This window comes from Artemia franciscana, chromosome 3 (genome assembly GCF_032884065.1).
Source record: "Artemia franciscana chromosome 3, ASM3288406v1, whole genome shotgun sequence".
Classification (NCBI taxonomy): domain Eukaryota; kingdom Metazoa; phylum Arthropoda; class Branchiopoda; order Anostraca; family Artemiidae; genus Artemia; species Artemia franciscana.
Genome location: NC_088865.1, coordinates 51,512,079 through 51,537,658, shown reverse-complemented (window position 1 = coordinate 51,537,658; position 25,580 = coordinate 51,512,079). Strand labels below are relative to the sequence as shown.

Sequence of the window (25,580 nt, the reverse complement as noted above, 5' to 3'; positions counted from 1 at the left end):
ACTGAGCCTTCCAAGTTGTTACTTCTCCGTTCAGGACAGATTCACAAACCCATTGTGAAGGGAAAACGATTATTAACCGTATCGTCCTGACAAGTCATAAATCGTATCAGATTTCCATGCAATTTGTTGGCAAGAAAACTGTGAGCTTAGAAGTGCCCAGCGTTTTTACGGAAAGGCGGCTTGCTAAGTTCGAAATAATCGTATCCAACAGGGGAATGAAAACTAATCGTTAATAATCCTCCTCGTATGAACTGAATTACACATTAATCCGATTTGTTGCTTTTTCAGCAAAACGGTACTTCTTTAACTAAAAAGAATAAATTTGAATATTTTATTGTCTTAAAGGCACAAAATCACTTCTCTTAGGCAAAAATTAGAAATCAACAATCCTTGATAACAATTAGGCTTCTTTAAAGCCAGATCACAGACAAATAATCCCTGACCAATCACAAATCAAAGCCACAAATGGCAACACTGGCAAGTAGAGATTCACTTCTCTCATCAAACTTCAACACCAAGATCTGCATCGTCCGTCCTTGATCGTCTTTGCAGCTTTTTCAAGATATCACAGTTGCCAGCTGATGTAGAGGGCTTAGATGAACCTTCTTCAACCAATGAATCCACCGTCAATGAGGTTGACGTCCTTGTAAAGAATGCCATTTTTTCCCTAAAAAACAAAACATTTTTAATCGAATTTGCACGGAAAAAATTTTCAACAGTTAGCAAATATCACATTCTTTTTGTGCAGAAGCTGAAATGTAAAAGAAACCAGGCTTTCTTAAATCCATGCCTCTTATATATTCTTCTTCAGTTTGGATTATAGGCTTTTCAGTTCTCACTGTCTGGTCATCTCCTTAATTAATGAGATCAATGAATAAGTGGCCGGAGGTACATGTTGAGTCTTATTTAGGATACTATTATAGGCTATTAGTCTTTGTCTCTAGACAATTAGAAATTAAATTTAATTATTTCAATTTCAACAAATTAGCATAGACTTCACCTAACTAGGCTTTTGTAGAAAAAGGTCAAATTTTGCGCCTTAAATTAATTACACATGATAATTAATTTTCTTAATTATGAGAATATATTCGAAAAGGCAGTGGTTTACGGTTCCTTTGTGGTTTATGGTGCCATTGCACAATCCATGCATCCAGAAACCATACCAATGTCGTTGGCTTCAGTATGGTTTAGCTGGATAAATCCAGATTCAGTAATTGGACCAATTACCTTAATTCAAATTGCCCATCAAATTGCTTTTGGTGTTTAAATTGACTTAATGATACCATAGGAGCTTCAAAAAGGCCTGATTGTTAATATCAGTTGAGATTAAACTTTGCACTTTTGCGAGTACTATGTAGGATCATTTGTTTAAAAAAAAATGTTAAAATATAATAGAAGTGATGAAATACAAATTTTTTTAATGGTTTAATTGTAAGAAATACATCTCTTGGAATTCCATCCTTTTCCAAAATTCCAAAAATGTTTGAGCAATTATACCTCTAAACACATGTGCGATCAGAGGGAGGAGAGGCTTAAAATGTGTCTAGCGCAAATATAGGGTAATTTTTTGACCAACTCTGGAACTAATTCACTGTTTCCTTTCCCAGAGGAAAAGTACAATACACAGACCGAGTCTCATTGAAATCCACATGGCAATTCCGAAATATCGCGTCTTTTGAACTGACATACCTGAGGTTGTATGTATCCATTACAGCTCACCTAATAGCCCTTGGTGATAATTTTAAGAGGCTTCATTGCGTGCTTCAAAGATGATTCATTTAGCTTCTTTTTGGGAGAGTGTTTGACGTTTCAATTCGAAAACAGGAGATGAGAAGGCAGAACATGGATTAATATTAATTAAAAAAAGTAAAATAAATTCAGGCTGTTACACAGCAAATTTGGCTTCATGGATCTTCAATGTTTAATGACAATAAACTCTATATTAAGAATCCTATATTAATCAACCTCGATACAGCTTATTATCGCTAATGAAAGACTTCCATAAAAAAATTAATAGATGGCGTAGTGGAATACAAATAGCAATTAGATAAGAAACATTTTTCGTATTATCAAGCAATTAGCTCTTAACGGTTAACAACTAATATTTGCAAATTTAAAATAAGATTATCAGATCTTGCCTAGTTTTTTAACATTAGCATTCAGCTTGCCGTGCTCGTGGATTTTATAAAACTCCTTTTCCTTTACGTTGCTTTGAATTATTTCTCAATAACTGGGAAACGTCCTTGAAAATAATTGGTCTTCCCCCTTTTTTAGGCTAACTATAGTGCTTCATATTTGCATTTAAATGAAATTTCATAAAATCAGCCAATGATATCGCTTTGATTTTAAAAGTGACCAGAGTATTCAAACAATTCTTCACATACAATGGACAATGAAAACGAAAAGTTGGTTGATTAAGTTAGTTAAGGGAAAACTTATACAATCAAGAACATGTAAAAAAAATATGAACAATTAGGAATTCAAGTTTTTTATGAAAAAGACCTCCCTATGCAGTTCTACAGATATTTGTCAGTGATATGAGTCACATTTAAAAAAAAAAGAAGAAAAAAAGCTGGTTTAAATATCAACAAAAAAAAATGGGCAAATGGGCTACAGACAAACAACAACAAACATTATTAATTTTTTGTCGTTGTTGCTTTTTCGTAGTTCAACGTTCCAATACTGACGAAGATGTACTATTGCCCTAAAAACCTCATTATTTTGAAAAAAAATTCTTAGAAAATTGCGGTTTTCAGGCAAAAATATAACAAAGATAGGCCTATGGGACAAAAAATATTTTTTTTTTATATCCTCGGGTCTTTCAGAAGACTGAGTAAACAATAAAAACCACGCATATGAATTGTTTTTTAAACTCTTTATACGAGCAAAAACCCCACAACACTTATTCTACACTACAAAGTTTTCCTAGTATCAATTGTTTTGAATCCATTATGCCTGAATATCTAACTTTGGGACCAGTTCACAAATCTTGGGTATAGTGCGATTCGTTAAAAAAATAAGGAAAAAACATCAAAATTTATGTTTCGTCATCCGCTGGGGATATATCGATGGTACTTATCAGATGTTTTGACTTACGACAAGATTTCACCTACCATGGCTATCCAGAGTAGGACTAAGGTAGAGAGACATAGAGTAAACACCCACTCGCCCTGCCTCGGCAGGCGAAATAAATGAATCAAAGATTTATAGCTGACCATGTCCACAGGCAAACTTACCGGCATATTGGGAAACTGAGATATCTCCTACTATAAGAGCTTTGCCTACAAAGAAATTTTATCTGAAAATTTTATTTACCCTTAAGTGAAAATCAATTTAACCAGGTTTGTTCCACTGACACTAAAACACCATGAATAACAAAAGAGCAGTTGGAAACACTATTCAAACATTCCTAACATATTTAGATCGTTCATAGTTTTGACGTATAAAAATAAGCTGTTAATCGTAAATTACAAACTTCTTGTCTGGCCACTATCAATAGTATTGTTCTCTGAAAGAAAAGATGGAGCGGCTGAATCGACAAAGGATGGCCAAGAGTGGTCTTGCCTTGTATATTTCTAGTTATCTCCTATATTCTCTTAGCGTGGATTTATCCAGAAATATCGAAGGTGTCTTTTGAGTCACTGTTCATCGATATTAAATGTGGAGGTAAGGATTTAATTGTTGGTATTATTTATCCATTTCCTAGTGGCTCTATTCCTCTGTTTCTACGCATCCTTAATTATCTACTGGATAACATCCTCAAACAGTCGACTGAGTTAATTATTATGGGAGATTTTAATATAAATTTGATGGATATAAGGTCTTCCCTATCTTTGGATTTTCTTCGTCCAGGCTTGCCGCAGGTACTTTAGGTACTATCATTTTACTACTATCAATAGTATAGTTTTTTGAAAGAAAAGAAGCATTATTAGTAAAGATGGTACTTGGACTTACTGAAAAGTAATGGGATCAGGTTGCCCACGGCCAATCTTGCTTCTTCTCAATCGATAGATTTCTCGCCAAGCTTTCCTAAGTAAGTGATGAAGCCTCTTTGCTTCGGGTACATCTACTTTCGATATGAATTCGGTCTAAAAGAAAAAGTTTGGGATTAAACATTACCCGTAATCTTGTCTACCTGATCACAACGACGGTCTAACAACATGTTCTTGTTTGTTCTATGTCCAAGATTTTTTTTTTTTTTTTGGCGCTGTGATCAAGCAGATTAATGCAAATACACAAAAAAAAAACTACAATAGAACAAAAAATATTTGAAAACTGAACAAGATTATAAGTAATTAGGAACTTCATAATTTTAATTAAAAATAATATTTTAGATTATGCATATATGTTTTAGATTACAATTATTTCTAGACTTTTTAGATTATAATTTTTTTAAATTAATAAATTTAATATTAAAAATTAAACGTCATCTTGTCTACCTGATCAGAAAGACAGTGAAGGAGCATGTTTCTGTTTCTTCAATTTCCAAGATTTTTCAAATTCCATACTGTGATCAAGCAGGTTAATGCAAATACAAAAAAAAACTACAATAGAACACAAATTTGTTGTGCATTAGATTTTTCAGGTCATAATCTTTATATTAAAAGTTAACCATCATCTTGTCTACCTGATCACAACGACAGTCTAACAACATGTTTTTGTTTCTTCAATTTCTAAGATTTTCTAAAGTCAGTACTGTGATCAAGCAGATTAATGCAAATACAAAAAATAACTGCAATAGAACAAAAATATTGTGCATTAGATTTTTTAGATTAGAATTTTTTACATTAATAATTTCTAGATTAGAAGTTAACCGTCATCTTGTCTACCTGATCAATGACAGTCTAACAACACGTTTTTGTTTGTTCAATTTCCAAGATTTTCTAAATTCACTACTGTGATCAAGCAGATTAATGCAAATAAAAAAAAACTACAATAGAACAAAAATATTGTGCAGTAGATTTTTTAGATTATAATTTTTTAGATTCATAATTTTTAAATTAAAAGTTAACCGTCATCTTGTCTACCTCACAAAGACAGTCTAATAAGCATGTTTTTTTTTTTTTGTTCAATTTCCAAGATTTATAAAATTATGTGCTGTGATCAAGCAGATTAATGCAAATTAAAAAAAAAACTACAATAGAACAACAAAAATTTCGAAAACTGAACAAGAGTATAAGTAATTAGGAACTTCATAATTTTAATTAAAAATAATATCTTAGATTATACATATATTTTTTCAGATTACAATTATTTCTAGACTTTCTATATTATAATTTTTTAGATTCATGATTTTTAAATTAAAAATTAAACATCATCTTGTCTACCTGATCAGAAAGACAGTGTAGTAGCATGTTTTTGTTTCTTCAATTTCTAATATTTTCAAATTCCGTAGTGATCAAGCAGATTAATGCAAATACAAAAAGAAAACTACAATAGAACAAAGAAATTGTGAAAACCGAACAAGAATATCAGCAGCTATTGACACACCTATTGTCAAGATTCTCCACTCAGGCACATAGGCATACATTTAGAGTCATTCATTCAGGATCCATATCACGCAAATATCATGGTCTTTACGGTTGTTCTTACAAATCTCACAATTTCTTTTTTTTTCTACTTGGTACGCCCATTTTTAGTCTTTTGACAAACCAACGAACTTTTAAAATCAATATTCTATCCCTTTACTTTTAAATTTTTATATATTTATGAAACAGTTTGTATGTAGTCTGATTCTGGGGAAAGTTATCTAAGTTATTAGATGAAATTAAAACATAAAAATTCAACGTAAAACAGTTTCAATCTACTAAGCTGCAAATTAAATACCGAAGCCATGCAAATTAAAACTAAGCTGCAAATAAAACAAAGCTGCAAATTATACTAAGCTGCAAATAAAACAAAGCTGCAAATTATACTAAGCTGCAAATTAAAACAAAACCATCGTGTAGGGTTAATAACATTATTAGTAAAACGCTCAAGTCCGTGAGCGATTAGTTAGGGTCAATGGAACTTTTTGGAGAGAGATATACCGTATTTCCTAGCGCTAAAACGGAAAAAAAAATAATAATAACTATGTGATTCCTGCTTCAGTAAAGCAAAACTACCAATTAAGCTTAAACTCATTGGAAATGATAAAAAAAAGTATACTTTTAGGAAAAATTTGAAAAAAACTACCAATTAGATTTCCTTTTTAAATAAGTGTTTTTCAAAAAAAAGTAGAGCTACATTAAAAATTAAAGCGAACCAAAAATACCATAAATACAAGGGAGGCTGTCAACCTTCCTTCCCCCCTCCCCCCAATCCCTTCATAATGAGGAAAGCTCCTCTAACTTATGGGGAAGGCTAAAAAATGAGGATGGCCTCTCTAACTTATGGGAAAGGCTAAAAAAAAAAAAATGGGAAAGGCTACAAAACAAGCAAAGAGCTACAGTAAAAGTTACAGCAAACCAAAAATACCATGCTTAGGAGGGAGGCTGACACCAAATCCTTACTCGTAGAGCTTAAGTGGTTGCTTGTGCTTGCTAACAACTAACTACAACAAAGCAGGTCCCAAAACTGTTAACTACTAATGTTTGTAATATATTTAAAAAAACACACATTTTAACGTTCACAACAGAAATATTGGATACGGATTGTTTTAAGCAAAGTACCTGCAACCATTTATAACTTACGAGTGGAGAGTGAAAGAAAAAAAAACAGCCCCTTTCCCTTCAAGGAGAGCTTGTGCTTGCTGTGAGTTCTTTCTGTTAATTCTCCCTTTGCTTATCCCCCTTTGCTTATCTCTCTTTGCTTGTTTCTGATAACAACTTCAACATTTAGATGACCAAAAAAAGGAGGTAACTATTAAGAAACTAATTTAATAAATTAAATTAAATTAAAGGAGGTAAATTAAAAAAAGGAGGTATGTAAATTAAGAAACTTATATAATTTGGTATCTTACGATTAAATGGACTTATCGAGATGAATTTTTCAATGGTTGTTGAAGAGAGGAATATAGAGCAAAATTCTTAGATTATTTCAAGTGCAGATATTCAATGGAAAGTAAAGAGCAACATTAAAACTTAAAATGTGTATTTAATACATCAAAAGATACTAAAAACCGAGAATTTCTAATAATATAATGAGATTTTTCTTTTTTGGAATTATCAATATCACGAGACGTTGTGTTTTTTTTTCTACGCATTTGTAATGCCCCGGCCTTACGAGCTCTACTCTCTGTTGGGGCATAATATTGTTTTTGCATATTTTTAATTTGAATAAATAAATATTGATTGATTGACTTATTGTCCAATATACGATAAATGAGTTAAAAAAAAGTCCAATAACAATATAATTTTCCCACATAGATCTCACACCCATGGGGGTGTGAGATCTATCTCACACCCATATAAGTTAGCTGAAGCTAATCTCACACCCTTATATGGGGGTTATATAGCTGAAGCTGAAATTTGATTGACCTTTTTGAGATAAAGCTTTCAGAGAACGCTGAAGGCATGAATATTAAATTACATCTATAGTCCTTATTTAGTTTAAAAATTCAAAGGGTAGTCAAGAACAATATCAAAAGTCAAACTTACAATATTACTTTCCATACACACGAAATCCGTAATAACTTATAGACTGTACTTAAATATGCTTATCTTTGACAAACCTCTTTATCATTATTTTACAATAAAGACTTACATTCTTTAAAATAGCATTAAAGGTTGCATCAAAGTCACTCCAATCCATAGCACTTTGATGTCCATCCTCTTCACTAGATTGTAACTGTTCTTTTAGTTGTCTTAACTTATCTAGTTCCAGTGTTAATTCAGTCAAACGTTTAGTCTGAGCCTAAAAACAAAGTGAATAAGTACTGGCAACCCCTCTTGATACTAGTGTGGTTATCTTAAAAGAACAATATCAATGTCTATAAGTGTTATACAATTCTTATGCAATATAAACCTCTTTGGCATTAAAAAACAAGTTTGGGTCAACAGAGTTCGCAGTACAAAGCCACACTTCCCTTGGAAACACTCCAAATTCATTATCCAAATAAGACATGATGTTCAGCTACTGGCCACAACATGATTTGACTTCAAATAAACACTCTACTCAAGAAGTATATTTGGTTTTCTAATTTGTTTTAGTAGAAGTGACTTAGTTTCGAGATTCAAAAATAAAGAGCCTTTGTAATTAGTTACGATTAAAATAGATAACTTTTACCGTAAGTTTGAAAATCCTATCTTCATCCATAGTCTTTTCCCTCTTTTCCAAGAATTTAGACAATTTTTGAGATATTAATAAGTTTTGTTTTATTTGACTTATTTTATTCCGTTATGTTTTTAAGCCTATTGTATATCGTTGCTTTGTTCTATTTGTTGAAGTATTTTTGCGATTTCATTTAAGTATTTTAAATGCTCCTCAATTTTGAGGTAAATCAATAAATAAAATAAATTGTGAAGTGCAGATAGTGGAATTTTTGAAAATTTTCTATTTCTATACAAATAATGCCAACCATCTAAATTCCGGTTGTTTCCAACTGGATATCAGAGTGATCCATCTACCGACACCCTCTTCCTCCTACCAAAAAAAAAAAAAAAAAAAAAAAAAAAAAAAAAAAAAAAAAAAAAAAAAAAAAAAAAAAAAAAAAAAAAAAAAAAAAAAAAACAGCAAAGATGTTGCGTTTTGGTGACAGTAACATCGCACCTAATTTACAATTGTTTGAAAACGGATAACATCAGTGATCTATCTCCCCTCCCCCAACCCAAGAGAAAAACGGCAAAATTTTAAAGCTTCACTAAAAAATGCCAAGAAAAAAATTGTTGCGATCTGGTGACAATATCATCTCATCTAATTTACAACTGTCTCAAAACGGATACCATCAGTGCTCTATCTGCCCCTCCCCCCTCTACCGATAAAAAAAACACAAAATTTACAGCTTCACTAAGAAATGCGAAAAAAAACTATTGCGTTCTGGTGAGAATAATATCCCACCTAATTTACAATTGTCTCAAAACGGATACTATCAGTGATCTATCTGCCCCCCCCTCCCCCAAGAGAAAAACGGCAAAACTTTAAAGCTTCAAAAAGAAAGCGTTGTGGTTTGTTGGATATCCACTTGGTGGATGTCATTGTTGAAACACTTACTACCGAAAATTTTAGCTTGTAAATGCTCTTTTCAAACTCACAAAGGCGGTCGAGGAGTGAATTGACATTAGTCTTCGATAAAAAGTCCCTACCTTATTGTAAAGTCATTTATATCCAGTTAATTACAATATACAACTTCATTTAAATTCTGATTACCCAAATACTGGGTTATTGACCTACACCTTTCTCACTAAGCACCCGTCAAATATCTCAAAACTCAAGAACTGAGGTGTGTACTGGCCGCAATAGAAACTTGTGAATTGGCAACTGTGACTTGGCGAACTTTATGTAAAACCGGTCTGTGCTGTCCAATGCTGTCCAAATACTATACCCCACCCCCCTAATGTGGAAATATGTAGCCAGAAGTTGATACGTCCAATGTATTCTATCACCCGTCACTTGTCATTGTAGCTATAAAACCAGTTTTCTGAGATCCCTTCCTTCCCCAATTATTATCTTAATTATTATCTTAATTTAAACTGAAGAAAAATGTTATTTGAACCACTGCCACAACTACGTTATTGAGCCACAACGACTGAAATATTCAACCCTTCCTTTACACTGACTGCGATCTTCTATTATTGCTTACTGTTTATTGGCAAAGAATAAGTTAAAATGGAATCTTAATATTTTATTCCTTTTCCGTATTACTTTTCAACATCCAATCTTCGATAAACTACATATATAACTGAAGTTATAGTTATTAATACAAATTCTGACATTTATTTATCCTCAACCGTTAATATGCTCAACCATATTCCATTTGGGACTTAGGAAAAAATCTTCCATAATCATATTTTAACTCAAGAAATAAAATGTAAATCTGTTATCTAATGGTGATCGACATTTAATTTTAAATAAATAATTTTTAAACATTTAATTTCTAAATATCAATATGTATTCGAAAAAGGTAAAGTCATTTTTTTGCTGCCCCCCTTTGGAGGGCAAGGTCCATCAATCGCACCGCAAACCACACTAGTTTCTTTTTTATGTAGGGACTTTAAATCGAATTATTTTTTTTTACTAGCAGTACATACATCTAATTTCCATTTTTTATACAGCATTAAAATTTGGGTTATTGAAAATGTTTACCTCTTTATTCTTTTTTTTATTTAGAATGAATAAAATTTATCTAGATTATAATTTAACATTTGTTAAATCTGCTAGTTGCAAATTAATTCAATTAAATTGATTATGACCATTCAATATGTATATGACCAGCAACATGTAACAGGCCGCTTGATTTTCAATTACACTGAAAAGGGTTTTGAAGTTCAGTTAGGGATTCAAAGATGGTATTGCTTTTTTTTCAAAAAAGTTTTATTGAATGGATCTATGCTTATTTGCAAAACTTAAAGTGACTGAAGACATGAAAAGGGTTTATAAAAAGCCATTCCTTTTACCTTAAAATAAATTTGGAATAGTATTAAATATTTTCACAAAATTACTGAAACACTAATATTTTGTCAAATTACTGAACACTATATTGAACTGAAACTAAGAACTAGCTGAAACTAGAATACTCAGATATCGATGAAATCTCAGTTGCTTTGAGTTGCGTTCAGTGAGGGTAAAATTCTCAGTAGGCCTTTTTGCATGGACTACTCTCAGTTTTGTCCAGAACTCTACTGTCAAACAAGTCAAGGTTGTGTACAAAATTTGAAATCAATCAAATATGGGGAAGCGGTTTAGTGACAAAAATCGTAGAGGCAATCATATACAAACCAGCATTCCCCTCCATAAAAAAAAAATCGAATCCATGAAGTCCTGAAATGACTAGCTGCTCCTCAGCATAATCCCAGGGGCATTACGCACATACAGTTTTCTGCAAATATAGTGTCCCGCTAACAGCTAAACACAATCAACACAGAATAATCATTTCAGTATGTTCATTATTTCATTTTGCATAGATGACATAGATAAAACGGCCCAAACTAAATTTTGTTGAAGAAAACCCTTAAAATTTTCTTTTGAGTCTACTACTTTGCAGGAAATACATTATGAAGTGTAAATTAGCGTTTTAATTGCGACTTTGAGTGAGACGAAAAGTACGTAGATAAAGAAAAGAAGAGAACGTAGAGAAAAAATTAGTCTCTAATCCCTGGCAATGGTTACCAGCAATTATAATGGATTATTTTGTCAGATCTGAAATAATTACTACTCGTATTAATACTGTCAACAAGCTATTAAAAAAAATTCTGTCCAGAAAACAAGAACAGAAAATTCAAAAGGAAATGTGTTGTCAATCTGATTTAAGTAAGTCAACTGTCTGGTGAAAAAAAATCATAATCATTGGGTATATACTTATGAGCTCGAGTAAGGGGAGTTTTTTTTATGTGCACCAAGACAATAAAGCTCTGCACCTTTTTTGTAATAATCCTTTTAGTTTTAGGGAACATCCCTTTAAACGAACAAAGCTCTGAACCAACAAAATGCTTTGACATTTGACATAAAAATCTAAATCTTAAAAATTTTTAATTTAAATCTATAAAAAAACCTAAAACTTAAAATTTTAAACCTAAAATAAAATTATAAACTATGCAAAAACTTATATAAAAGAAAAAGCTGACTAAGTCACATCGACTTCTGAAAGGCTCGTATTAAGATCAATTCTTTGATCTTAATACGAGAAATCAATTCTTTTTAAATGAATAGGTTTTTGAAATATGATATCAACACACAGAGGAAAGGAGAATTTTAACTCCTGTGTCTGAATCTGAGACCCCATCCCCCTTTTCGAAAACAATTAGTGCAACCTTTGAGAACTTAAAAAGTACATGATGCTTGGGCATAGAATACCTGTTTTAGCTACAGAATAATCCCCTCCAACAAAGATATCTGACTCCGCTACCCAGAGAAGTTATCGTATTTTCTCTCTCTTAGATTTAAATTCGTAAGCTACCTGTAGGTCAAGCTCAAGGTCCAAGGAAGTTCTTTCTTTGGGACTGGACTTCTGTTTCCTCCTGCATTTGGAGTGTTCTGAGGTTTCCTCGTTATTTCTCGAACTGATAGGGGTTGCAGTTTCTGGCCATCTTAAGCTACGCCGTTCGTGAGACAGCCGATGAAATGGCACACCACGTCGATAAAGTGGTACAGAGCTGTCACTGTCACTGCGATTCAACTGTAAGAGAGTTTGTTGACTTTTAATTAAAATCAAGTAGTTGCAGGCATCAAGCCATGGCTAATTGGAGAAAAAACCAAGACAGATAGTCCATGTGAGAGGTAAATCTGGCATAAGCCCCTTTTAGGACTGATGGATAATCTTAGGATAATTATCTACTAATAATTATAATATACAAGAGATCATTATAACATTTCAAACTCAAAGACTCTCCCATACCAATGACAATAAATAAGTAAGAAAAGTAAGAAATTTGAAAAAGTTTTTTCAGCTTAGAGTAAGGAGCAACATCAAAATTAAAAATAAGCAAAACCTATTTAGTATATGAGGTGGGCTACCCATTCTTCAACCATCGCCCTTTAAGCTGAAGTCATAAAGTTCTTTAAAAACATGAATTCAAAGGCTCTTGTGTTTGAGCAGTTTTTCTTAAGGAATTGTGACAAAAATCAAACTTTAACGTAAAGAGCGAGGGTTGAGGAAACTTTAGAGCTTCACTAACAAATGCTAAAAAATTGTTGCGTTATAATTTACAATTGTTTCAACACGGATATCATCTGTCTATTCCAGGAACTATTGTGACCGCAGAAAGACTATTTTTAGAAGAGAAACGGTCTCAGTTCACACTGAGTGGATAAGTTGATTTTCATTCACAACAACTATAGCCACTTCTCGCAGTTCTAATATACTTCTGAAGTTTGCCTGAAGGAGCTTTTTTCCACTTGCACTAATATTTAAAGATAAATGATGAATTTTGTGATACGGTATTCGAACTTTTCTTACTGTGCCACTAAACCTTTCACAGTACCATAACTTGGAATTTTATGTTACACTGTGCAATCTTACGGAGCAAAATATGTCCGTGACATGGTAGGGCTTGGTCAATTCGAGCTCTACGGAGAATTTTACGTTACATGTGTTTATGTTACTTCAGTCATAGTCAAGACCACCGAAAAAATTCGTACATTCTTTACAGTTTGCGTCACATCCTAGCTTTGCTCCGCCCTCGAATCACTGGTTAACGCTAAGTTAACAAAGAGAATGCAGAGACAATCTGACTGCCTTTAGGCAATCAGCCCACGCAATCAAAGCGCACTTCTGCTTCCTTTTAGCTTCAAGTCAGGAGTTAGATGAATCAGTACTAAGATCATTGGTTTAGCTTCAATGGTAATAAACTATGCCATTGGGGATAACATGATCCCCCCCCTCCACCGGTCCCTGGGGAAAGGTCTGCAAGTTGGGAATTTCCCAATTGTTTACGTATATAATTAGTTAATGGGAAGGATCCAGACACTTACCAGGGGGGGGGGGAACTTTCCTGCGGGAATCTTAGACGGGAGGAATTTGCCGGAATTCCTATACAAAATTATTTTTATTCGTCTTACTTTATCGTTGTCGTCTCAATTTTACACGTTGAGATGTTAAGGAGCATCGTCCGGGGGAAATTTTACCGGGTCGGAATTGTCTAGAATACCTCTCCGTATCGGTGGGGGGATCTTCCACAGGAGGAATTCTCCATAAGAGACTTTTCCACTGGATAGATTTTCCATTGTGGGCCTTCTGCGGTAGTGACTTTCTACTAGAGTTGGGGGTGGGGCTGTTTGCAGGAAAACTTTTCCACAGATGAGAGAACTTCTGGTATGATTTTAAAGACAATCAGAAATTAAAGTATTTTCCAAATGATACTGCGTTAAGAAAAAAATTTCCCCTGGAATCGTCCGCAAGGAATTTTCAGCTAGAATGGAATTGTCTTGGGGTAATTCCCCTGTAGGGGGAGAGGGGTATTTTAATTGAAAAGAACTTTTCACGGAGAAATTTTTCGTGGAGGAAGAAATTTCCAAGGAGGGGGAGCCGGATTTTCTGGCATTACTTAAAAACGAAAAGAAATTCAATATAAAAAAACAAGTTTTTTTTCGACTGAAAGTAAGGAGCAACATCAAAACCTACAATGAACAGAAATTATTGCGTATATGAAAGGGGTTGCCCCCTCCTCATCAAAACCTACAATGAACAGAAATTATTGCGTATATGAAAGGGGTTGCCCCCTCCTCATGACCTCGCTCTTTACGCTAAAGTTAGACTTTTTGTCTCAATTCTTTAATAGCGAATCCTGAAACACAAAGGCCACTTAATTAGAATGATAAGATAGTTCTAATTCTATAAAAGAATATCCTTTCATTTATTACTATGACTATCATTATACGTTGTTATCTGTTTATGATTTCAACAACGAAGACTTTTCTTTATCAAGTTTTAAATTAGGGTTGAATAAATTAATATGCTAAAAAATAAAAGTTTATCAATTAAGCGACCCTTGATCGTAGGCAACAGAAAAGTTTCCTTGTCTGACCATTCAGTCAGTAAAGCCACACCTCTTGGATTACTTTGATTGACAGTCGCCCGGGTTAAAAACCCGTCAGTAAATTGGAGTCTGTCTATGACTGACTTTACAGAAAGGTTCAGCATAGCAGCAGCGAAATGGGATTTCTGATTGAACAATCAATAAAATTTGCAAATAAATCGATGAAGTTTTCTCAGAAAGCTTTTCACGCTTGATCAGAGTTTAAATCTTCATGTCCTTAATTTTTGAAAAGTTTGCTCATGATGATTGTGATAATCTTAGACTATGATAGTTTTATAGATTCTTACGCAAGCCTAGTGTGAAAGGCTTGGTTTAAGTTTGAAAGGTAAACTTAACGCAACTTAACCACCTAGAATAGAAGTTTACGTATAGGCCCATAGTGTGAAAGCCACTTTTTGCCCACTTATTAGTAACAGTTTCAACCTAGAAACTAAACCAATTTACCAAAGAATGTTCTAAAGGTATTTTCTAAAAATCATATTTTAGCTCCTGTCGTGGGACATGCATTCTATCATCACAGCACTAGTGCTGTGAGTACTAATAGAAGTCTCAATTAGACATATTAGCACAGCTTTTCCCGACCTTTTGTTACTTAGATCTGTTTTGATTCTGTATTGATTTCCCAACTCCTGTCTTTCTACACATAGAATAGGGAGGAGGATAGCCCTCTAACATCAAGAATGTTAATAAGGGACCGAACGACAATCACAGGGCTAATAAATACGTTATAAGACCACACTGGTCCTACATTACGTTCGACAAAAAATTGACGAATACTAAAAAAAAAAAAATTATGAAGACGATTTATGATAATTTAACACAAGTAGACTCATCTGCGTCGTCTTTTCGGTTTTTTTTTTGTTTTTTTACTGTTGCAAAATCACTCTTATTCGTTTATTGAACGATTTTTTCTTTCTTCATTCTTCGTTTTTTGTTGAACATGAAGGGGTTGGAGCATTTTCTTAAGAGTGCAGGATCGGCAAAAAGAAAAAATTTGATTGAAAGTTTTTTTGTTAAATTAATGTTAAATAAATCAGGCAGGTTTGGTACAGAAGAAAAATTTGAAAAAAAAGCATCAAAAACGTGAAACTGACATCTACTCCCTTATAATTTCTGGGAATATTTCTGGTTTACGCAGTTATTATGAAAGTAGAGTAGGATTAGACTGCAAAATGGGCAAAATTTATTCCGTATAGGAGGGGACTACCCTCCTATACTGAATCTAAATGAAGATGGAATTAACTGAAAACCATCAGACAATTTAGATTTAACCATGACAGAACAAATGAGCTTCATCTTACTGTCTTAGCTCTGTTGAGCTCTATTTTGGACTTAACTGCAAATTAAGGATAATCCCACATAGTCGTTCCCGCCCATAAAATGAACTTCGTATCTTAAGTTTTAACTTCTTTTCTCCAATAAGAAATTATACATATCATTGTATAATTCTGCAGATTCATAAGTGCTAGAGATTCTCTGTCCAATATCAATGGTAACGGATAATTAGGAAAGATGAGAAAAGTTAAGTTACAAATGCAATGTTATTTTTTTTCAGATGGGTCTCAAAATCACAACAGTTAAACATCCATATAACACCAACAAAACCAAAAAAAACATTACCACATTACATTCACGATAAGTTCCAGCGCAAATTAGCGTGTCTCAGACGACCCAATAAACACGAGACAACTATTATTACATTTCCACGAAAAATAATCTCTAAATTTGATCTCATATGATCAATTACGTGACGCTAGCCTTGGCAACTATTTTCTAGGTAATCTTGTAAGATTAAGTGTTAATGGAATTCATTGAATTTTGGTTAAATTTATACTATAGGGTGTTTTAATTCCTGTCCATTATAAACAGACGTATTGAGATACCTGTAAATAGCCTTATTTGGTGTCTATTTATAAAGAGGTTTTTATCATAAAAACCTAATGTTATATTTTATAAATAGCACCAAATTTCTACATGGGAGAAAAGCGTTACTTTTTAGCGTTACTTAGCCTAGTAACATTACTAGCGTTATTTTTTAGCCTAGTAACGTTACTTTTTAGCCTAGTAACCTTACTAGCGTTACTTTTTAACATAGTAACGTACTAGCGTTACTTTTTAGCCTAGAAACGTTACTAGCGCTACTTTTTAGCATGGCAAGATTCGTTCACTGGCACATTGAAAGAACAACTAGGTTCTTAGTAATTATACATTTTATGAAAAGATTTATACTCATAAATTTTACCAGATTTTAAATTGTTGCTCGTGTGAGAAGATCTGCGATCTGAACTTACCATGATATAGAATAAGAGATCATTACCTTGCACGTGTAGTTGAATCTGAAAAGAGCGGCGCTGGGCGAAAATGTTTGTGATCGTTTCACCATAATATCACATCTTTTTGATTCATCAGAACGCTGTCGAGTAGGCAAAAAAACACACTCGGTATTCGTTTCTTTGTCGGCGATGCGTATGGAATACACTCGACTTAGCGAACGCCCTTTTTTAGTGTCCAAAGCTACACCGCTGTCAGAAAACTCGCAATCAGATTCATCGGAAACACTTGATAGTCGATCTGAATGGTCAACAGCTGTGCTTTCCTAAAGAAAAAAAAAATTTCAACTTTGTTTTTTTTTTTACTATATCAAATACGAATCAAAATTTATTATCGATACTGCCGTAGTTCTCTGGACCCTTTTCTAAAATTATTTAATTTGTTTCTTTAGTTTTATTTGTATTTCTTTAATTCTTTCATTTTTGCACTACATCTTTTTTAGTTTGAACTCAATTCTTTTAACTAACGTTTTCCTACTTTGAATAACTCTTATACTAACGTTTGGGAGGCACTCTCAAGAGTATTTTCTCAGTATAAATACAATATTTCGTTAAACTTCCTCCTCGTTTCAAAACTTTGAATTTTCACGCTTCAGACTGTGTTTGACATCACTCAAACTGTGAGTAATAATAACTCACCTTTCGATGGTAACAGCGCATAAATCGAATTAATCACTAAAAACTGATTAAGCCTATCACAACAAGCTATATAAATTAGTCCAACTCTATTCTGATCAGAGTACTGGTTTACTGACGGAGCCCTTTACTAGTCAGCAAAAACTCCAGCAAATTTCCCAAAAAGGCCTTCACCAAAAAGATACTTTTCCAAATACAAAAGTTGTCTAAACTCTGAATCGTAAAGATATGTTTCATTTTATTCCTTTATAACAGCAACAACCTTAAATTCTGGAATCACTTGTATATGATTCAACAAAATTAAGGCTAAAGGGCAATTTCTTGACAACATGCACAGAGAAAGGTTGCTGAAATAGATCAATTAACTAACATATTAGAAGTTAATTAAGTCGACAATAAACAAATCAAGATTGTTGTCTCAACTTCTGATGAGACAAACTCCAATAGCGCCGGTTTAATCTCCCCTCGAATGTATTAAATTGTGGAGCATATTACCTCAATAGCTGAGATGGAGCCCCTTGAGTCTTTAAAAATAATTAAAAATTACTTTGTTTAATATCAAAACGTTAAAAACAACTTAAATTAGATAATGTTTTAGATTTAATTTTTGTACTTCGAATATTGTTGGTTTTTCCTCTCGTTATTTTGAGTTGGTGAGGTGTTCGTACACCTGGGGAAGAAGGGGGAACTTTAATGTTAAGGTTATCTGATTTTATTTACTGAGCAGGTGTGTGGTGGAGTCAAACAGTGAAAGTGTCAAAGAGTGAAGCGTAAGCGTTTGACCCCAAAAGGAGGGGAAAATCCACTTTTGTAACCTGTTATCCTTCATCTGTCTGAGGAAGAACATCTTAACATTTTGATTTTACCTTTTCATTGTTGCAGCTTTCGTAGCCTTACCAGAAAACGATGTAAAAATAAAGAGATGGCAGTTCTTAATATTTGGAAAATAATCTTACGCTTAAAAATCGAGCAAACCATCTAATATTTCATAAAGGAAGATAAAATCTTTACACTTTTTCATATTATTTCAATAATTTAAAGTCTTTTGACAATTTTAGCAATACCATTACATTATAACCAAGCCTTTTTTAAACCTAATCGGTTCTCCTGTTTCCTGAGTGAAATCTTGAGCCAATAAAAAATAAAATCCCTCTGATTGATTCTCCTGTGTCATATATTAAGCCAATAAAAAAGAAGGAAAAGTTTAATTAGTCAGAAGATTTTTTACGAGTAAATTCCGTTTCTCTGTGACGATCCCACAGCATACTAGTCAGCATCTAAAGTTCACTCCTGGAAAAAATTGTGAGTATTCCAGAGAGAAAGTGAAAGCATTTAGGCTGTGCGAGCTAATAAAAGCAGTTTAAAAAGCGTATTTCTTATCCCTTATAGGTTTTAAATATGCAACATTTTACAAAGTGAGGCATACAAAACATCGTATCTACCCTCCGTTGAAACCAGAAGAGAGGATGTACCCACCAAACCTAGTATGTTAAAGAATTTGGAGGTTTTTGACACGAATGAAAGAAGGAGAAAAGGTCATACCACAGCTTCTAAGGCGGCATCCAAAAAGTGTTCCTGGCTCAATGTATCCTCGTTACAGCTCAAATCATCTGAATCGTCTTCGTCTTGTTCAATAACGTCGTACGGAATGCCAACACCTTCGTCTGTAAAATTAAACCTTAGACACATTGAAAGAGTGATCACTCGAGTTATAAACCAATTCAGTGTATTCGTTTTAGAGTACAAATCCATTTCATAAAACATTAACACAATTTCGCATAATCACATGTTGCTTTTTTTTGTTAACTTCATATTAAAATTTGGAGCTATCGGTAACAACTTTTTCGGGGTGCCCTTGAGGGCAGTAAGTATAAATTTGGACCTAGTGCTGTTAATGTCAATCACCGTCAAGCCACTGGCCGTCCTATCCAATGCCCGCCCATAAGCCTTTGTGGTCTTGGCCTACTGAGGCTGCCCACTATAAAATATTAAAATGATAATCTTTGCATTTACTTCCAAATAATCTTTATCTAAATTTTCATTAAATTGAACGTTAGCAATATTTGAAAATTCAACAAAATACGCGTGTCGGATTTCTTTCCAAAACCAATTTCACGAAGCTGTGTTCAGTTTTGAGTACAGATTTATACACAGTTTCATTGCTTGTTTATTTACTGCCTTTACATAAGGACTTTTTCTTTAAAATACGTAAAATTAAACATTAATCCGTAAAATTAAACATTAATGCGTAAAATTAAACATTAATCCGTAAAATTAAACATTAATCCGTAAAATTAAACATTAATCCGTAAAATTAAACATTAATGCAAGAATTGACACAAAGCTTGGTGTCGCATTCTTTTCGTAAGTCAATTTCATTAACCAGTTTCATTAGTTTTCAATAATTTCATCAATTTCAATAATTAATTTCATGAATTCATTTCTTAGTATATTCATTCACAAGTGCTTACACGTTTTGACTTTATGACAGGTTTCTTCGGTTTGTTATTCATATTCAAATTTAAGGTGAAACAGCACTTACTTGAATGTTGATAACATTCGTCGCCTGGATTTATGATCAATCCTTAACTTCATTTTTTACTCTACTCATGGCTATTTTTCTCAAGACTTTTGTACCACGTCAGCTGTTACATAGGTTTTCATTTCGGCATACTTAGCAAAAAAAATATATAGAAAGATTTCATCCAGGTGAGTCTTGAACTTAAATAATAAGCCTTTAGAGACCTCAAAAAGACCAGCACACAGCCACAGTGGCGGTTCTGGCATTTCTTGCCCCCAGGCAAAGTCTTGATAGAGCCCCCTCCAGTTTCCCGAAATTTCCAGGCGAAATTTTAATAAAGTTTTTATTTATTAACAGTATTTTCAGTTATTGACAAATTTTTCTCATTACTTTAATTCTGACTATTTATTGTCAGTTGTGCCGTCTACTTTACTTTAATAAAATTTCAAAATTTATAAATGACGTTAGATTATCTGGTTTGAAAGTTTGCGCCCCAAAAATTTCTGCGCCCGGAGCAATTGGTCCACCCTCCCGCACCAAAAACTGCCTATTCAGAGTCCCACCCACAAACCTGCACTGAGGACCTCTTCCTCGTCCCAACAACAATAGTGACTTACATTTATATACTTGTTTTACCGTACTTCCTTTAAAAGCCTCTTCCGATACCCCACCACCCTTAAGGAACTGTTCTGTTTTTGAAATCAAGTACATTTTCATCTGACCTTATCAATCCTTGGCCCCGTGGGCGAGTGGCAAGATGGCTCTTGCATAAGTACATGCAACTCAAACTCATCAAAAATGTTAAGTCTCCTTAAAATATATAAGTGTAATTCCCAAACTCCAAGCTCCAAGTAGTTTTGCTTTTTCTGTTTTATGTTTCAATTCATGTCAAAGGTTCTGTATTTAGATACAACTGCTCCCTAGAATTGCGCTTGAGACTATGCCATGGGGCATCAATGATCCTAGATTAGGGTTGATATATCACAAACTGTACATAAATTTGGCATTTAATTCATTTATTCTATTTTTAAAGAAATATTTTGGGGTAAGGGGCAAAAAGAGGGTGGCGAGCTATTAAAGAAAAAAAGTAAATACTAATCTTTGGTTGAGGTATCAATCCTTGGCCTCGTGGGCGAGTGGCAAGATGGCTCTTGCATAAGTACATGCAACTCAAACTCATCAAAAATGTTAAGTCTCCTTAAAATATATAAGTGTAATTCCCAAACTCCAAGCTCCAAGTAGTTTTGCTTTTTCTGTTTTATGTTTCAATTCATGTCAAAGGTTCTGTATTTAGATACAACTGCTCCCTAGAATTGCGCTTGAGACTATGCCATGGGGCATCAATGATCCTAGATTAGGGTTGATATATCACAAACTGTACATAAATTTGGCATTTAATTCATTTATTTTATTTTTGAAGAAATATTTTGGGGTAAGGGGCAAAAAGAGGGTGGCGAGCTATTAAAGAAAAAAAGTAAATACTAATCTTTGGTTGAGGTATCAATCCTTGGCCTCGTGGGCGAGTGGCAAGATGGCTCTTGCATAAGTACATGCAACTCAAACTCATCAAAAATGTTAAGTCTCCTTAAAATATATAAGTGTAATTCCCAAACTCCAAGCTCCAAGTAGTTTTGCTTTTTCTGTTTTATGTTTCAATTCATGTCAAAGGTTCTGTATTTAGATACAACTGCTCCCTAGAATTGCGCTTGAGACTATGCCATGGGGCATCAATGATCCTAGATTAGGGTTGATATATCACAAACTGTACATAAATTTGGCATTTAATTCATTTATTCTATTTTTAAAGAAATATTTTGGGGTAAGGGGCAAAAAGAGGGTGGCGAGCTATTAAAGAAAAAAAGTAAATACTAATCTTTGGTTGAGGTATCAATCCTTGGCCTCGTGGGCGAGTGGCAAGATGGCTCTTGCATAAGTACATGCAACTCAAACTCATCAAAAATGTTAAGTCTCCTTAAAATATATAAGTGTAATTCCCAAACTCCAAGCTCCAAGTAGTTTTGCTTTTTCTGTTTTATGTTTCAATTCATGTCAAAGGTTCTGTATTTAGATACAGCTGCTCCCTAGAATTGCGCTTGAGACTATGCCATGGGGCATCAATGATCCTAGATTAGGGTTGATATATCACAAACTGTACATAAATTTGGCATTTAATTCATTTATTTTATTTTTGAAGAAATATTTTGGGGCAAGGGGCAAAAAGAGGGTGGCGAGCTATTAAAGAAAAAAAGTAAATACTAATCTTTGGTTGAGGTATCAATCCTTGGCCTCGTGGGCGAGTGGCAAGATGGCTCTTGCATAAGTACATGCAACTCAAACTCATCAAAAATGTTAAGTCTCCTTAAAATATATAAGTGTAATTCCCAAACTCCAAGCTCCAAGTAGTTTTGCTTTTTCTGTTTTATGTTTCAATTCATGTCAAAGGTTCTGTATTTAGATACAACTGCTCCCTAGAATTGCGCTTGAGACTATGCCATGGGGCATCAATGATCCTAGATTAGGGTTGATATATCACAAACTGTACATAAATTTGGCATTTAATTCATTTATTCTATTTTTAAAGAAATATTTTGGGGTAAGGGGCAAAAAGAGGGTGGCGAGCTATTAAAGAAAAAAAGTAAATACTAATCTTTGGTTGAGTAAGTGAAAAATAGTATCTTTGAACTACATACTGAAATGACAGCGCGAAACCTTTTCCTTACTTTGTGCATTAAGAGCATGAGACTCCAGGGCTCCAGATATGAACACTAAATATTTGCGAAGGAGATTTTCCCCATGTTGTCATTATACAAAATACAACTTTTAATCAATGACTAAAATAAATTACTCACATTGGTTTCTAGTAAGAGTGGAAGTCCTCGACGAAATAATAGTGGATTCGTCACTGCTCTCGTGAGACTTCGTTTCTTCTTTGGGATTAATTGTGGAATCTGGGGTAATCAAAGCCTCAGTAACTGTTGATACAACATTGTACCATTTCAAACTGGCCCGTTCACGGTCGAAATCAGCTAAACTTATTTGAACAGTACCCTAAAAATAATAATCAATTAGGGTATGTATCCTTCTTTAGACAGGTAAAACTTCAGCTCCTTGATTACCGAGAATAGTCCTCAAATATAAAGTGGTAAGAAAAACCACATACCATAAGTATAATCATCCTTTGGATAACCAAGACCTTTTTTCAATTGAAGAAATAAAAGTGAACAATTAGCTCATCTCTTTGTCTCATTACGGACATCGTTAAGACAAATACAGAAGAGAGAATATACCCAGAATAGTCCTTAAATATAAAGTGGTAAGAAAAACCACATACCATAAGTACAATCATGAGTATATCTAAGGGCCGTCTTCAGCAAAGAAAATAATAAACAATAACACACTTACAATAAAAGTTTTCGGTTACAAATCCATTTTTTAGATTACCTAGGCATCTAGGAAATATTCAAATAGATTTTGGTCGTTCACTGTCTTGGGAAAAAAGTCCTCATTATTCTCTCTTCTGTATTTGTATTATGGAAAGGCAGTGTGGTCTTCGTCGTTATTTACATCGTTAAGAATACTTTTCTGCATAAAATGTTTACTGGGTACACGAATGGAAAGCGTAGATTCCTCATGTATCTGAAGAAATTAGCTTTTCCGGGCCCAAAAAGTATTTAAACCCTATCCCTGTGCAGCTTATATACAAAGTCAGAAGAAGTACGGGAAAAGGAAGATAAACGTGGCAATAAACCACTACGACAGAATCGTCAGTTTTGGAAATCAGATTATTTTCGAATTACGAATAAAATAGCCAAAAAGAAACAGCTTTGGGTGGCAAACCCACACGAGTCTAGCCAAACTCTGAGTTGTATGGTATAGAATTTATTACACAAATTGAAACCAATCACAGTAAAGGCCAGAGGCGGTTTTAGGTGAGGGACAAATAGTGTACTTGCCCCGGGTGCAGAAATTTCAGGGGTACAAAATTTCAAATAAATGATCTCATGATTACTGAAATAGACCGGAGGGCGTAGTTAATAAACGAAGATTATCAATAAAGCATTAATTAATTAATTTATAAAGTAGAAACAAAAATAGTAATAATTAAATAGCTTAAACAATATATTGATAAATTAACCATTGAAATAACAAACTGAAAATAATTTTGATGATAAACGAAGATTTCGTTCAAGTTTGGCATGAAAATTTATTGGGAGACACAGGGGGGGGGGTAGTATGCGCTAATAAAAATTTTGTCCCGGGCACAAGAGAGGGTGAACTGATAAATGCGGGAAGTTCAGGTCCTGCTTTTACTCTGAATAGTGAAAGAAACAACGTTCTAAACCTTACCAATCGGATTTTAAAAAATTGCATGTGAAGCTGCTTTAATCCCCTTTTAATATATGCAAACACAATGGCAAATATAGGGGGGGTTAAGTCGTCCCCTTGGATTAGACATACTTTAGAAATTTGAAATTTTTAGTTCCATGGATACAAATCTGTCGCCACGGGGCGCATTTATAAATCTAGATATCTAGCTCGCATTTATAAAAAAATGGTTATCTACACTTAACTTTAGTAACAAAAAGTCATCGAAATTCTAATCCACGGATCTGTGGAGCAAAAACGAGGATGTTCCTTAAAATTTTAGCCACCACCACCAACCAAAATCGTGACTCTTCCTCACATTGCCTCATCCTTTTTCATAAGAAACATTTTCATAAGTAGAATTTTTCCGCATTCTTAAAATATCAGTAGAAACACATAAAGGAAAGTTTAAGACATAAAAAGAGCAGTTAAAGGTAAGACAAAAAAAATCAAAATAAGGAAAAAATTACGGTTATATTTTAAGGATTTTTTTTCGTAATATGCTTGTTTTTCCCCATGTTTTCTTCCTTCCCCCCAACAAATCCCAATGTATATGGGTCTTTCAAGCGTATCATGGGGAAGTTTTAAGTTAAAAAAGAATAAGCCACCTCAGGGTAGGAACAAAGAGAGTATTTTCAAGGCGAGGGATTAAAATGCTAAAAAGTGTATTTTTGGGTAACTATTTCCCAGTTTTTTTTATCAAAAAGAGGGATCTGTCGAGCCCTACTCCTTAGTGTGCGTATAGTTGGGGTGATAAGACCATTTTTTATCCTTCTATGTCTAAGAGTTTAGCACCGTTTAGTCATTCTTAGAATGGTGAGTGCATTTTGTTTGATATTACCAAGTCTTCAATCACGACTACAAGTCGGGTTATTATTAAGTTAAATGATCTAACTCTAATAAAGCACCAAATACTAATCAGAAAGCCTAATACTTTAAGATGTTCTTTAACTATTAGGGTATTGTTTACAACCTAGTTTTCATTTATATTTTTGTACATGGATACAGGTTATGAGCCAACATACTGAACTTTGTCAAGGAAAAAGGCATATTTTCAAAGATAATTTATTTAGATCATCAGCTGTTTTTGTTTTTAAAATTTTTTTTGAAGTAATTTTT

General features: G+C 33.6%; 1 protein-coding gene across 1 annotated transcript in view; it reads right to left on the bottom strand.

Moving 5' to 3' along the window:
• Nucleotides 1-317: 317 nt before the first annotated feature.
• LOC136025390 (protein kibra-like) overlaps nt 318-25,580 on the bottom strand; it is a 55,892-nt gene continuing 30,629 nt past the window's right edge. The window contains exons 9-15 of the mRNA XM_065701379.1: nt 22,946-23,144; nt 19,118-19,239; nt 16,927-17,205; nt 12,032-12,250; nt 7,684-7,833; nt 3,955-4,088; nt 318-667 (exon numbers count right to left, since the gene is read on the bottom strand). Coding sequence (XP_065557451.1) covers nt 502-667; nt 3,955-4,088; nt 7,684-7,833; nt 12,032-12,250; nt 16,927-17,205; nt 19,118-19,239; nt 22,946-23,144 — 1,269 coding nt within the window. The 3' untranslated portion in view covers nt 318-501. The remainder of the gene's footprint in view (nt 668-3,954; nt 4,089-7,683; nt 7,834-12,031; nt 12,251-16,926; nt 17,206-19,117; nt 19,240-22,945; nt 23,145-25,580) is intronic.